At 56.5% G+C, this 15,417-nt stretch overlaps 1 protein-coding gene across 3 annotated transcripts in view; it reads left to right on the forward strand.

Moving 5' to 3' along the window:
* Window positions 1-863: 863 nt before the first annotated feature.
* Window positions 864-15,417, forward strand: part of CARS1 (cysteinyl-tRNA synthetase 1) — a 48,213-nt gene continuing 33,659 nt past the window's right edge. Inside the window, exons 1-4 of one of the 3 annotated variants that reach the window (XM_072790364.1) lie at window positions 864-1,008; window positions 10,165-10,413; window positions 14,499-14,590; window positions 15,282-15,370. In XM_072790364.1, coding sequence (XP_072646465.1) covers window positions 984-1,008; window positions 10,165-10,413; window positions 14,499-14,590; window positions 15,282-15,370 — 455 coding nt within the window. In that variant the 5' untranslated portion in view covers window positions 864-983. Of the gene's footprint in view, window positions 1,009-1,597; window positions 1,743-10,164; window positions 10,414-14,498; window positions 14,591-15,281; window positions 15,371-15,417 lie in introns of those variants that run through there. The other 2 variants (XM_072790366.1, XM_072790365.1) reach the window with 2 other exon arrangements.

Below are 15,417 nucleotides of genomic sequence, written 5' to 3' on the forward strand. Positions count from 1 at the left end.
TTTCGCTGCCCTGTAGACTGTAAAGGCTTCCAGTCCTGTTCTCCCTGGATCTCCAGGCCTCGGCAATGTGTGAGTTCTAAAGCACAAATCCAGTCATGCCTCATCCTGTCAACTTTCAGTGGGTCCATACCATTCTTCACTCTGTTTACAAGATGCTCCAAAAAGGTCAAGCCCTGGCCTGTCCCTCAAGTCCCCGTCTCCTGCCAGGGCTGCTCCAGGGCATTCTGCACTAACAGTGAAGTTCTCCATGGTTTGCTTTCTGCTAGGTTATCTGCTGGATGGTACTGTGACAGGAATGCACTTCCCATCCATTCCAATCCCATCTTTTTAAGATTGTATTTATTTATTCATAAGAGACACAGAGGCAGAGACACAGGCAGAGGGAGAAGCAGGCTCCCTGTGGGCAGCTGGACTCGAGACTCCATCTCAGGACCCCGGGATCACGACCTGAGCTGAAGGCACTCAAACGCTGAGCCATTCAGGTGTCCCCAAATCCCATCTTCTAAGTTTCTTTCCAAGTAGTCCTCCATCCCTTTTCGACCGCCAGCCTGGGGCTGGGGCTGGGGCTTGGGCTTGGGCTTGGGCTTGTCCCTATGTCCCTTGGTGCAATGCTAACTTAAACAGGCACGCGTGGATTCTGTCTTTAATGCCTGTGTCCCAGGGAGGACTACAACATCCTCCCAACACCCCCACACCTCCAGCGAGTCCCGCGCCTCCGCGCTGCCCCCCCCCCCACCCCGCCCCATCTTAGGTCGGGACACGGACCCTGTGGCCTCCAGGATGCTCCATGACGCCGCGCGTGGCGCAGTAACAACTACAACTCCCAGCATGCCCGGAGCCCGGGCGTCGGGAGTCCGCGGTGGTTGCCTGGCGACCGGGCGTATCCCGGAAGGCGGGGCGGGTGCTGGGCGGGACTTCCGGGGCGGTGGTTGCATCAGATTCTGGGAAGCTGGCATAGGGGCCGCTGGTTTGGAATTTCTAAGATGTCAGGTTCCTCTGGGGAGCAGGGTGAGTGCGCGCGGCGGGGCAGGCGGGGTCACTCCGTGCCCGGGGGGTCGGCGGGTCCCCGAGCCGGCAGGCAGGGCCACCCGGGGCCGGGGGGGTCGGCGGGTCCCCGGGGCTGGCAGGCAGGGCGACCCGGGGCCGGGGGGTCGGCGGGTCCCCGAGCCGGCAGGCAGGGCGACCCCGGGGCCGGGGGGGTCGGCGGGTCCCCGGGGCTGGCAGGCAGGGCGACCCGGGGCCGGGGGGTCGGCGGGTCCCCGAGCGAGCAGGCAGGGCGACCCCGGGGCCGGGGGGATCGGCGGGTCCCCGGGGCTGGCAGGCAGGGCCACCCGGGGCCGGGGGCGTCGGCGGTCTCCGGGGCCAGCAGGCAGGGCCACCCCGGGCCGGGGGGGCGGTCGGCGGGTCCCCGAGCCGGCAGGCAGGGCCACCCCGGGCATGGGGGATCGGCGGGTCCCCGAGCTGGCAGGCAGGGAGACCCCGTGCCCGGGGGTGCAGCGGGTCCTGGGGTGAGCCGGTGGGCGGTGAGCCACCCTGGGACCCTTAGCCTGGGCCTGCGCTGCCCGAGCCCCGCTGGGCTCCCGGAGGCCCCTCGGCCACCCCCTCCTCAGCCTCCTCCTCAGGCTTTGCTGGGGTCCTCCAGAGCCCCACCCCGCGTTTCCTGGCGGGACCTCGCTGTACTCTGAGACAGGCAGAGCCCCGGGATTGTTGCAGTTTGCTTCTAGCCTGGCAGCAAGCTGGGGGTGAGCACAAGAAGCTGGGGGGACGCAGACACGCACATGAAAGGCTTGGGATTTTACGGAGGCTTTCATCTGGGGTTCTGCAGACGTTGGCATTGGGCTTTGGCTGGTCAGAGCATTATTACCCCACTTTACTGCTGCCAGGGAGGCCCGGGGAGCAGCTCTGCCCACCTGAGGCTCTGATGCCACCAGGAGCTGGACCAGGGAGTCTACAGGCAGACCTGGGAAGAGCACTGGATCTTTTCCCACTATCCTGCAAGCAGGGCTGTTGCTGCTGGCAGGACCAGAGGTTGTCACCAGGATTCCTAAGTCTGTAGCAAACTTTACATGGGAAAAATGGAGCTAGAGTTCTTCTGCTCTTGCCTGGTGAAAATTACATGCGTGTGTGGCAGCCCGCCCACACTTTAGGCTGTGCAAAGCATCCTTGGCACCAGGTGGTCCCCTTTGCTCCTTAGGGCTCTGGGGTTCCAAGTAGGGAGCTCTGACCACCAGGGTAACCCAGGGATGTGGGAGGCACCAAATGATAGGCTATCCCACACCAGTACCCACATACCAGCTATGGTGCATCTCACCCGACAAGTGTGCCTGGATTCCAGCACTGTCCCCACCTGCCCTAGAGCCAGGTAATCCTCAGAAGTCCATCCAGACTCCAGTAAAACAGCACATGTTCACAGTGCTGAGTCCAGAGCCAGTGTGGCTGGACTGGAGTCCCAGCTCTGCCCTTTTTCTCACAGTACAGAGGGACAGTATGTGCTACTTAACCCCCTTAAAAGGTCATCACTCAGAAAGGATTTAGAGCAGCACCTGACACAAGATAGGCACTGTGTTGTCTGGGTTGAAACCTGGAGCTTGTTTCTTTGTTTTGTTTTAATGAAAACGTGGTTTTGCTTCATTTGTGAACATGAATGACGTACTGATTTTTTCTTAATGATTTTATTCATTTGACAGAGAGAGAGCGCACATGCACAAGCAGGGGGAGCAGCAGGCTCCCCACTGAATAGAGAGCCTGACACGGGGCTCAATCCCGGGACCCTGGGATCATGACCTGAGTGATCCAAAGGCAGACACTTCATCAACTGAGCCACCCAGGCGTCCCTGGTTTTTTCTTTTAATGACTTTAGAAATTTAGGTTTTTGGAGCCTTGGTAAGAATTGGCTTGTTTTTGGAGATTGATCTATAAATTGGAATTAATCACTCAGTATGTCTGGACAACTGATAGATTTCCCTAGTCCAATAAGTTAGGGCAATACCTCCAGACAGTGCTTGGCCTCAGGGGACAGCCCACCTGCTCTTCCTTTACTGCTACCCACCCCCTCATACACACACCTGTCCCTCGGTTTCCTCCAAGGATGAGAGTCTATGACCATCCCCTGAGGAATCAGAAAATAAAATGAAGGGCAGCTGGTGGCACAGCGGTTTAGCACTGCCTTCAGCCCGGGGCGTGATCCTGGAGACCTGGGATCGAGTCCCATGTCGGGCTCCCTGCATGGAGCCTGCTTCTCCCTCTGCCTGTGGCTCTGCCTCTCTCTTTGAATAATAAAATCCTTTAAAAAAAAAAAAAGAAAAAAGAAAAAGAAATAGGAAAGGCTGTGTATAGGTATTAGAGTTGTAGGTATGCTTGATTTCCAGTTTCTAAAAGTATTTTTATTCCAAAGATTGGATTCATCAAAAGTGACCATCTCCCTGGGCTTTTCAAGGAGGCCCTCATTTAGAATTTTCTTCCCATTTCAGATCATCTTCCTTAAATAGATTCAGAATGTCTGTTTGCTTCCCTGTGATGACACTGGGTTTACAGCTTCTCCTTTGTAGCTTGAAGGTGCACATCCCATTTCAAGCCTTAGAAAGACAAGTGTCATCTCTGAGGACCCCTTGGTGGATGGAGCGCATCTCAGAGGCCTTGCCCTGTAGGCTCAAAGCACTGTTCGGTGGCTTTGTGTTTGGTCAAACTTGCTGTTTAATTTTTTATGCTGTGTAATTCAGAGGTTTTTGTGATAATTGTTTATATAGCTAGCATTTTTTTCAGCATGTGTCTCTTCCAGGCAGTGGTCTAAAGACATCTGTTGTAGCCTTTCATCCTGGGAGCAACCCTCTGTGGTAGATACTGCCCTTATCTGCCTGTCCAGGCAAGAATTCTGATGTTCTGAGAAGTCCCGTGATTTGTTTAGGGTCGCACAGCTAGCCAGAGGCAGAGCCAGACTTCCAGCCCTGGCAGTTTGACTGCAGCGGGGATCTTAACCACCCTCGTGGGCTGCCCTTGATGATAATCTGAATGATTCCATTCAGAATAACAACTACAGCCCCAATTCCAGAGTGTGTCAAGGCAGACAAAATAAAGCCAATATGCTTTGCTATGTTTCCCTGAAGAAAAATGAAGTGTACGTATTTATAGACTACAAATATTTGCTCATCTGTGAGCTCGTGTTTCCATGTTTCCTGGTATTTGCTTTTATTTAAGAGTTGTAAGAGATGATGCCCTCGGGTAGAGATTAAGCCATTTCAGTGTCCTGGTGGCAGTGGTCCCATCTGATTGCCCTCTTATTATCAGGGCAGCTGATTGTGATTCAGATTACCAGAAGGTCTGTGAAAGACAAGGGAGGATAAAAATGCCATGTGAGAGTGTTACAGCTTCTGTTTCAGTGGAAAAGCGTCATAACAGTTTTAAAAGATTTACTTAAATAGATCTGTCACTTAGTAAATCTAAGTATACATGGAGCACCTGCTTTGCGTTGCTGGGGGGTGCTGGGCCCTGAAGGTCTGACCACAAACAAGGGCGATCTGTCTCAGCCTCTCTGGGCCTTTCTGTCCAGTAGGGACAAGACCCATAAGATAGGTCAATGTTGAGGTGGGCTGGAACAGAGGGCCTCAAAGCTCTAAGGACTATATGGCAGCTCCCTCCTTGGTCACATCCCAGAGTACTTGCTGCTTGGTGTGCCAAGAACTGCGAGGTTGTTCAGAGTCTGAGCTCTGTGATTCTGCAAGCGGACAGGACCTCAGCTGGGTCCTTCTCTGCCAGCCATCCCACACGCAAAATGGAGCTTGGGGAACCACAGGGGTGGCTCCACTGGGCCAGACCTGGATGTGGCAGTGGTGGACAGTGGTCTCCTTGCCAGGCCCAAAGCCTGGAGATGGAGATCCCGCACTCTGCTCCTGAGGAAGGGGCGGGCAGAGCAGATCATAAGAAGGGTGGAAGCTAAGCCCAGAGGAAGAAAGGGATAGGGTTCCATGGCAGAAAACACTGCTTTCCTGCAAGTTCCTGAGGCCAGGGGGTGGAGGAGGGCCGGAGATAGATAGGCTATGGGGCCAGGTTTACAAGGGCCTTGTGCACATTTTTGGAATATAGGTCTTGCCTTTGGGTTTTGGAAAGATCACCTGACCCTCCCCCATCTGCAGGTTGAGCAGGAGGACAGTGGCAGCAATGGCAGTGATGGCATGGGAAGTGGGCAGGCTTGGGGACCAGGGCTGGTGCTGGGTGTGGGTGGTGTAGGGGTAAGAGCAGAGCACCCAAGCCTTAACCCAGGAGGGGACAATAGTCATGCCACTCTCCAGATCCTGAGCCCAGGTTTGGGGGGCAAGGCATGCTGCCTAGGAACACCCATGGATGAGTGCTGGACTTCAGGGGCTAGTACTCAGGAGAGGGGTGCTGGAGAAGGCATTAGGAGCCCTCGGCCTGTGGGAGGACACCCTGAACTCTGGGAGTGGGTGGCATTCCCCCAGGTGGTGGAGAGCAAGGATGCATGCGCCTCTGCTCTCTGAGATTTGAATCATGTGGAGAAGGGATCCATTTGGGAAGCTTGTTCAGTCCCCTTTCTGAGAGCCACTTGGACTGCTGAGCATCCCAACAGGAGGGTATAGAGGGGAGCCAGAGGAGTGTTTGTGGGAAGGATGTGGTTTGTAGGGCTGGGTGCTGTGAGCACATAAGATGAGGCCTGGAGTAGTCCTTAGCACTGTGTACAGTGCCAGGGACTGGGTGAGGGGTGCTGATCCCCCGAGCCCAGGCTGGTCTTTGAAACACAGACACACGTGACCTGAGCCCCTTTGAGGGATCTGCATTTGAGCAAGCTGCCCGGGGTCTTCTCACCACATGGAGGTCTGCAGGACGGAGGCCTGCAGGCCCTGGGGCAGCACAGGGGCCCCCAGGGAGCTGGTGTCGGTACCCACTGCTGGCCCACCTCACGCCCCAGGTTCTGATTCTTAAGGGTTCTGGGGGCCTGGCAGGTGCACTGGAGTGGAGGATGAAGACAGATGCTTAAATGCTGGTGACAAGGGACCAAAGAGAGGGAGAGTGATGCACTTAGCCATGTCCTGTCAGGACTGCCATTGATTTCATGTGGCCTTTGGGTCATTACCTATGCTGAGAGATTACCTGGCTTTTTTGTTTGTATGATCTCAGGAAAGGTTTTATAAAGGCTTCAGCTGTTGAAATTGGAAATACTGGCTAAAATATCAGTCTGAACTGGCTGTGCATGTAATGACATTCCCATGGTCAGTAGGGGTCTCTCCCTTGGCGCGTTTTAGAGCCGACGTCCCCTCAACACTGACGTGGGGCAGGCGTCTGCCGTGTGGCCGAGGGCCACCGCTGCATGTGGGGCCCCTGCTCACGAGCCTGCGCGTCTGATCTCAGCACTGGGGCTGATAGCCAGAGCACAGCTGGGCAAAACCCATGACCACTTCAAAGTTGACCTCTTTTTTGTTGGTTTCCTTAAGAGACACTTAAATGCAGCCACCACAGTTAGCACAGTGACTGTCCACCCCCGCCCCACAGCCTAGAAGCCTGTCATCGGGCTGTGCTCCCCAGGCACCACGCCTGCCCCTCCCAAGAAGATCCTTCCCTTGTGACGGCCTAGACTACTCCAGACAGTAGATTTTAAATGCGTGTGTACTCTCTGGGTGAACTCCTCCAGGGGCCATTAGGATAATAACAGGGGCGATCATAATAAGTGGCAAATGGATGGGGGGCTGGCTGTGTGCCAGGCAGTATTTTAAAACATTTGCAAGTGTAATTTCACTGAGACACAGCAGCTTTATGAGGCGTGTGTTATTCCAAGCCTGTTTTACACAGGCAGAGAGGAGGCCTGGGACCCCGACACCACCAGGGCACTGTGCCTCCTGAGCCACTGCCCCACAGTGCGGGGCTTCCCTAAGACCTTCGCCAGTGCTTTAAAGCCAGCGTGGTGCGTAGGACATTTTTTTTTTTTAATTTTTATTTATTTATTTATGATAGTCACACAGAGAGAGAGAGAGGCAGAGACACAGGCAGAGGGAGAAGCAGGCTCCATGCACCGGGAGCCCGACGTGGGATTCGATCCCGGGTCTCCAGGATCACGCCCTGGGCCAAAGGCAGGCGCCAAACCACTGCACCACCCAGGGATCCCGGTGCATAGGACATTTACCTTATTTTAAAAACATTCTCATTTTAAAAATTCATGTACTGGGGGATTCCCTGGGTGGCACAGCAGTGTAGCACCTGCCTTCGGCCCAGGGTGCGATCCTGAAGTTCTGGGATCGAGTCCCACGTCGGGCTCCCTGCATGGAGCCTGCTTCTCCCTCTGCCTGTGTCCCTGCCTCTCTCCCTGTGTCTCTCATGAATAAATGAATAAAATCTTTTTAAAAAATTAAAAATAAATACAAATAACAAATAAAAATACATGTACTTAGTGGAGGATACGTGGAGAAAAAGATGGGAAATATGAATCACTTGTAACCTTGCTCCTCGGGGATGGCCATGGTTAGTGTCCTGCTTTGTTCACGGGGACACCTGTGGAGTGAGACAGGTGTGTCCCTGTCTGCTTGCTCTCCGGGTAAGAGGTAGGTATGATCCGGATGGCACTGTTCTTGCTCCCCTGTCCTCCGGCCTGGGGTGGCCTGGCCCAGGCAGCTGTACAGGAGACAGGGAACGGGGTGCAGAGGGGCATGTGCCCCCGCCCCGGCTCTGCCCACACCCCTGCCAGGTACTTTCATTCCTCCTGCTGGACTGAGTTTTCTTCATCATGAGAAGAGGGTTCCAGCAGCCACCTGACAGGCCGCCAAGCTGTTGGAGGTATGGTGGCAGGTGAAGTAGAAGTTCCCATTCACTCATTGAATGTGTTGAGTGTCCGGGCTTAGTTCTAGATGCTGAAGGTATGTATATGCTGAGGAAATAAAGTGTGGTGTGGGGCAGACATAAAGAAGGAAGTGATGTGTTAGAGATAAGTGTGAAGAGAGAGAAGGCAGGAAGGTGGGGGTCTGGGCTGCAGTTGGCAGGTGGTCATTTGGAACAGCATCCAGGGAGACCTGATGGAAGGATGACACCCAGCAGAGCCCTGAGGAGGGGTGGGAGCCCGGCCATCTCTAGGGGAGCATTGCAGGCAGGCAAGGGAGGGTGGGATGAGAGACTCCGGAAAGGACATGGTGAGCCAGTGTGCCTGGATAAGGTGGGCAGGGTGGGGGCAGGGGCTGAAGTCAGACCTGGGGATCCATGTCAGGTGGGGGTGGTCTGGAGGACGAGGAGGAGGTATGTGATCTTGCACCTCTCAGCAGGCCACTCTGGCCACTGTGTTGGGCCAGCTGGGCTGCTCATCAGGGAGCCTACATCACAGAGATGACGGGCTGGGCCCCAGTGTGGCAGCCATGGTGAGAAGGGCTGTGTTCCAGACATGCGTGCAGGTGGAGCTCCCAGATAGCCCAGGCATGGCCATGGGTACTCCTGAGGGTAATTTGTAAAGGGGCGGGACTCCAGTCAGGGCAGAAAGGTGGCCGTTCAGATGGTGGCCCCCCTGGGGGTGCACCAGGGAGGGAAGCAGGTGAGTTTTTGGGAAAGCACAGCATTCATTTGAGAGCTCTAGGAGCTCCGTAGCTTCCTACCCCTTACCTGTGGATGAAGTGCTTGGGGTTCAGGATGTCCCCGAGAAGCAGGCTGTGTTGCATCGCAGCAACTTGGAAAATGCTGCTGGCTGTCATCCTTCTGTTGGCTCATCCTTGCTGATGTCTGCTGTTGGCTGGGCCTGCACAAAGTTCCCCTGTGGTGGAAGCAAGTGCAGAAGGGCATTTCGTGTGCGCGCATACTCCTCACATGCCACATGCATGCTTTGCCTTCTGCTTTCAGGACTCGGATGGGTGCTTGAGTGATTATCCTGTTCCCGTGCCAGGCAGGTAAACAGAGATAGGGGAAGAAGAGTGTCAGATGGAAGTGTGGCTGTGTAGGGCCACATCACCTCCCTGTTGGGAGTTGTCCTTGCTATGGGTCTGGCACGGTGACCCAGTGACCTTTTGGTGCACCTGGCAAAGAGAGAGGATGGGCTCGTGCTTTTCCGCTCTGAGGGGTCTCAGGCCAAGAGGGTGTCTGTGGAAGCAAATGAGCATTGGTCCTTCTTCCATGGTTTGCTCAGAAAATCTAGATAAAACAACTTGGATGATTAAGGCTTAAATGCAGCTCAGTCAGACTCATGGGCTGGGGTACCAGGCTCCTGCCCAAGGCCATAGGATCTTTGGCTTAGTGCAACCAGCCTGGTCTCTGCCTCCCTATTTTAGAGTGGGGCTGGGTCTGTGCTCCTGCTGCTCAGGCTTGGACAGCTCCTGACGCTGAGCCCCCCACACCAGAGGTAGACACAGCTGAACATTAGTTAGGGAGGGAAGAACAAGTTCATCCTTTGACTGATGTGAAGGGGTGCCCAGCAGTGGCTCCCAGGGGAGGTAGGTGAGCTGACCTCAGTACCAGGGAAGAGGTGAAAAGTCACCCAGGGCCGGTCAGTGTCAAGGCCATTCCGGCTGGCCGTGCCTCCACAAAGATGGGAGAGGCTGCCCACCCACCCTTCCTGATGATTCTATTTCGGAGGAGTGGCCTTCAGGTTACTGAGAGTCCCCTCCGGGTTGTAGGAGATACACTACTCACAAACCGTAGTTCTTTGGATTGCCCTAAGGGAGGGCAGGCTAGGCCTGCTGGCAGATTTGGCTGGACCATCGGTTCCGCAGCAGGTGTTCTGGGGATGCACGGGGCTGTAATCCTCCCGGAAACATGGCCTTCAGCTGCTGGAAACCATGCAGGTGCAGGGGTTTGGTACGCCCTTGGTGCCCACCAGGATTAGGTGCACACCGGGCCCCCTGCGCCCAGACAGAAGGTGCACCGCTGCAGAGAAGGGGCTGTGCATGCTGGGTGGTTTTCCTGCAGTTGAGGTGGAATTCACATAACGTAAAGTTCACTGCTGGAATCATATGGAAGGTGTACAGTTCAGTGGCATTTATGTACTCATGCTGCCGGGCAGCCATCACCTCTGTCCGGTTCCAGAACTGTCTCATTCCCACGAATTGAAACCCCCTCGGTCATTCCCCAGTGGCCCTCAGCGGCCCGGCAGCCACAGGCTGACACCCAGGAGCCCTGTGTGTCTCTGGACTCTTGCGCGAGGCCTCTGCACACCTGACTGACGCCGTCCGCGTGCCTCTGTCGTTGCAGCTCCTGCCTACCGGTCCATCCTGAGCATTAGTGACGAGGCAGCCAGGGTGCAGGCCCTGAACGAGCACCTCAGCACGCGTAGCTATGTCCGGGGGTACTCCCTGTCCCAGGCAGATGTGGATGCGTTCAGGCAGCTCTCCGCCCCTCCTGCTGACACGCGCCTCTTCCACGTGGCTCGGTGGTTCAGGCACATAGAAGCCATCCTGGGCGGCCCCTGCGCCAGAGGCGAGCCCTGTGGGCGCCAAGCAAGTGAGTAGCAGAGCGAGTTCCCCAGCTGGTAGGGCCTCTCCCATCGGCCGCTGCCTCCAAGGTCAGGCCCTGGAGGTGTGCGGTGCTCGTTGGCTACAGTGTCCCAGAGGAGCCCACAGGGCTGGCTCCTGTAACCACATGCAGGCCAGTGTCCTGGTGGGCTGACCAGCACCCCCTGAGTGGAGGTTAGGACAGACCATGCCGGGCACTCAGCCCTTGCGGATCAAGATTTCTGTGGCGGCTATAGCAGAGCTGCCTGGAGCAATGCAGGGGTCATGGTGCAGAGCCACAGTGGGAGCATGCCACCTGGAGGGGTCCAGCGGGGGCTGGGGCCGCAGCCTCCAGCCTGGCCTTCTCAGCTGATGGCTGGCCTGGCCCAGATTTGCCGTTGCTGCTTCTGCTTTATTCTTTCCATGCGTTGCCATGTGTGCATCCATGAGATTTAGAATGGTTAAATCCTAAAACCATGTAATTGACATTGAACTATCTAGAAATCAGGAAAAAAAAAGTCATTTTTTAGCTTTGAGATGAAATTCTGCCGCATAGCTTGAGCTGGAGCTTGGGAGCACTGGTGCATCTGCGACAGTGTGACACCAGCTATTTTAGGGGAACTTCTGGAAAGTCTTACGGGCTCAGGCCCTGTGTTTCTCTCCTGCAGTGAACCCCAGGGTGCTTTGTCCCATAATCGCCCAATGGCCTCCAGCAGCTCAGCTACTCCTGCGGCTCTGGGTGCTCATGCTGCTTCATGGGAGGGGTAGGCCACACATGCTGCTTCTGGTGGTTGTCAGCCAAGCTGGGCACCCTCCTGGGGGCTTTTCCGGACTCCTTCAGGTGGGGCATGGGGGGCATCACAATGCCTACACCGCTGACCTGGTCTGTGCTGGGTCCCTGGCCGTAACAGATGGAGGTGGGAGCATCATATATCTTCCAGAGTGCAGTGTGACTTGGTTTTCTGGACAAGCCTTCCTCAGCATAGGGTGGGAGCTTTGTGTGTACATTGTCTGCTTCCTGGGCATGTGGCACCGTGACCCTAGTGGTATCAGTGAAATCAGGTGCCATGTTGTCCCCCCTGGGTCCCAGCTCCCAAGGCACACTCTCCAGGGCAGAGGGCAGGGGGGATCTGAGGCTCGCAGCCTTGGCAAGTGCCTGGCTTGTGCTCCATCCATGACCTCATTGAAAGAAGGACCAAATGCCTTTAGCCGTGCAGAGGAAGGCCACTCAAGGCAGAGCACATGGACAGAGCTAGGCTGGCTTGGAGATGGGCGGGGGATGGGAGATACACCCTGGGTGTCACCCATAGCATCTCCTGACTCCTTCTGCCTCCAAGTCCCCTTGTGTGCCCAGGCTATGGCAGGAGGTGGCCAGTAAGTAGGGCTGGTCCTAGAGCCCTCTCCCATTCTCTGGGAGGCCAGTACTCGAGCACCTGCCGACCCCCTTGTTGTTGCCAGAATCGAGCACCACTCATCTCAAGGCTCTGACATCCTATCTGGGGTATGAGTGCTGCCTCTCCCAGTCCCTTGCTCCCCAGCACCCTATCCACATTCCCTCCCAGTCCATTCCACTGGCATCCATGACATCTCATTGCTGCTCCTGCTGCTGGCATCCCGTCTGTCCCTCCGTGTCCCTCCCCATGGCTGTGAGCCTTAAAGCCCAAGGTGTCCTCTCAAGCATGGAAAGTGGGGGGTGGACAGCCCCTGTTCCTTCCACCTGCTCCCCCAGTGCCTGCACAGAGGGACCACTCCATTCGGGGCTTTGCCCTCTGCGTCCTTTGCCTGGAAGTTGCAGGGGACTTCCCTCGGGGACTCTCTCTGCTGCCACGGCTGCCGGGTCCCAGGCAGGAGACGCTGAGGAAGGCCCCATGGTTTAGGAGTGTCGCAGCACGGCACTGCTCTCTGCTCTGTGCTCCCCACTTGTGTGTCTCTCCTCCCTTGGGGGTGGGATGGATGCAGCGCCCCTGGGGCCTGGCTGGCCCCCCTGGTCTGCCCTGCCACCTCCCTAGAGCCTTGCTATCCTATGTCTCCTGAGAGGTGTGTGCGGTTCTGTTGGATCAGGGATGTGTGTCTGTGCGGAGCCCCATGCCCAGGTCAGAGCCTGGTGGGGGAACTGGGTGTGTGTCGGATGAATGGATGTGTGTTCGTTAGTTCAAGCAGAAGCAGCAGCCGAAACAAAGAGTCAGCGCATAGGGTGGCAACTGCTGCGGCAGAGGCGTGTGCCAAGTGCAGAGAGACATGGCTTAGGGTTGTTGGGTTGTTGGGTATCGTGGAGGTGGGCCATTGCCCTGGGCGAGCCGTGGCCACACACGGGCATGCAGGGCAGTTGAAGGTGTCAGGGAACACAGTGACAGATTTCCTCATGTGGTATCTTCCAGTTTTCCCCTTTGCAAATCAGAATTGGTATACACCAGATTTCCTTAAACCCGCCACCGGCTGTGTTACTGTAGTGGCCCTGTGGAGGGTGGCCAGGCTCCCTTTCCTTCACCTTTGGCCATGTCCTGCCACTGTCCATGGTCTTGGATGGGGCTTCTGTGCCATGAGCCCTGACCCTTCCTGCTGGCCCGCTGGCTCCTGTCAGTGTGTGTGGTGGCTCTGGCCGACGTCCCTGCTCACCCCAGATGGCAATGTTGTCACTGTTTCAGGAGTTACGAGGTCTGAGTGAGAGAGGACATGGATGGTGGCGTACGGGCCGATTGCATATCACTGAGTCCCAGAGTTTCCTTCAAGGGCGTAAGATGCATACCTAACCTCAATGAGAAGCAGCGCTGTTTCCTTGAGGGCGTGGGCCTGCCCGCACAGTGGAGTCTGTGGCCGAGGTGTGCTGGCGATCACCCGATCACCCAGAGTAGGAAGCCGCGACTTCCCCTTTCTCCTTCGGCCTGTTCCCTCCCCACCTGCCTGCTCATGCACAGTGCGCTCACACACACATCCACGTAGCAGCTTCCTCCTTCCTCCCTCCTCCCTCCTCCCCTCTCCTCCCTCTGTCACCTCAGTCAGCCTCTGTGGCTGATGCCACATCTTGGCTAATGGCCATGTGTGGGACTGACTCCTCTGTGACGGGACTGTGGGGGTCTCAGTGGGCGGTCTGTCCAGCATGAGACAGCGAGCCCTTTGCAGGGGCAAGGGGCGGGCAGGAGTGGACAGGAGGAGGGCAGCTTGGGAAGATGGAATAGGTAGTGTGGAGATGGCCATGGGCCCATCCTGTGCTCTGTGAGCAAGGGCTGGGGAGGACAGCTGGGTTCCAGGTGCAGGACACCAGATGCCCAGGACAGAACTGTACCCCGTCTGGCTCTCAGGGTTCAGGCCTCCGTCCAGCCAGAAGTGTGGGCCCAGGACACAGAACAGCAGGGGCAGCCCCTGAGACAGCGCTGAGGAGGGAACAGGAATGGTGGCAGGAGCTGGGAGGACTCGGGGTCCTGGGAGGCTGCAAGGGACAGAGTCACCCCACACTGTTTCCAGAGTTGGTCAGGCACCAGTGTGGAGCTGGAGGCCACAGCGTCTCGGCTCAGTCGAGTCAGGAAGTGACCTGTGTGTTGTGGGGCATGGGGACCAGAATTGAGGGGGAGCTGGCCACTTGCCTGCCCCTATCTGATGGAGTTGGGGCTGGGTGGAGGCTATCCTTACTGAGTTCCTATGGCTGTGAGCTGTTTCTGGTCTGGCCAGTCTTGTACTGCTCTGGGAAGTGGCCCACAAAGGGCAGGGGGCGGGCAGGGCACCCCCAGGTAGGTGCTGCAGTAGAGCCTGGCAGTGGAGGGCCCGTGCCCCTTCCCAGCCCACGAGCCATATCTGCTGCACTGCCTGTAAGTGGCCGGGAGGGCCTGGGTTTGGGGACTAGGGGGCTGTACTGGGTGTGACCACGTCTTGCAGGTGCTCCCAAGCCATGCTGTGATTAGGGTCGTACGATCCACTGTCGCACCGAATGTGAGCAAAGCAAAATAGAGAAGCAGTTGCAATGTGGGTGATGCTGACAGAGCTGCGCACCGCTGAGCCCTGTGTCACGCTTCACCAAGAGCAGTATGTGTTGTAAAGACCAAGTGTTTTGGTGCAGTGTGACTCGCATTTCCATGATCTCTGTTCTTTCTGCCTTTGTAGGTAAGAGCCGGCGGGGGCAGCCTCAATGGTCCCCTCCGGCTGGGTCTCCTCCGTGCAAGCTCCGCCTTTACAACAGCCTCACCCGGAACAAGGTAAGGAGGGCTCAGGTGGGAGGGTGCAGGCTCTAGGAGCCGCATGCATCCTTGCCGAGCACAGTACCCAGATCTGTCTGGTGCGGCGGGCTCTGTGGTTCCGTCAGCCCAGACAGGACTTGAGATCTGTCAGCACTTGCCACTCACTCTCCATGTGGTCCCAGTGCAGAGCATGCCCAGGGTCATACCTTGAGGGGAAGCCTGCCTGTTGGCTTGCAGCCCTGGAGCCCCCCGATCCCTTATCACCCAGAGCCAGGCCAGGGGTCAGCACACTTTCAGGGAGGTCACGTGGTAGCAGCAGGGGTTGAGGTGCAAGCCAAACAGAACAGGCAAAGTACTGGACCTGGTTGGCCTTGTTGGCAGCCGACCAGGTTTGGAGAAGAAGGTGGGGTTGGATCCTAGTTGAATGGAGTTTACTTGGTTGGTTCTGCTCAGTGTGGCCAGTGGCTTCCGCCATGGGCCGATTGGAATTTCATGGGGCAGACAGGGCGACAAGGGTCTCGGGGATTCCATCCAGGAGTAACTGAGCCCATCCACTCCTGACGTCCGTGACATTTGTCAGTAAAACAAAATTATTCTTGCTGAATTTCGTTTAAACAAGCCATGGTGTGCTTTTTATGGCTGGTTTGGATGACCTTGCACTGTGCCTCTTACACCTCTGATGATTGTCATTCCTTCATTTTTAACAAAGGACGTGTTTATACCTCAGCATGGGAAGAAGGTGACGTGGTATTGCTGTGGGCCTACTGTGTACGATGCGTCTCACATGGGGCATGCCAGGTAGGAGCCGCTGCTGGGCGCCTAGCATGGGGTCACTGGGTGTGAAG

Source organism: Canis lupus, chromosome 21 (assembly GCF_048164855.1).
Source record: "Canis lupus baileyi chromosome 21, mCanLup2.hap1, whole genome shotgun sequence".
NCBI classification, from domain to species: domain Eukaryota; kingdom Metazoa; phylum Chordata; class Mammalia; order Carnivora; family Canidae; genus Canis; species Canis lupus.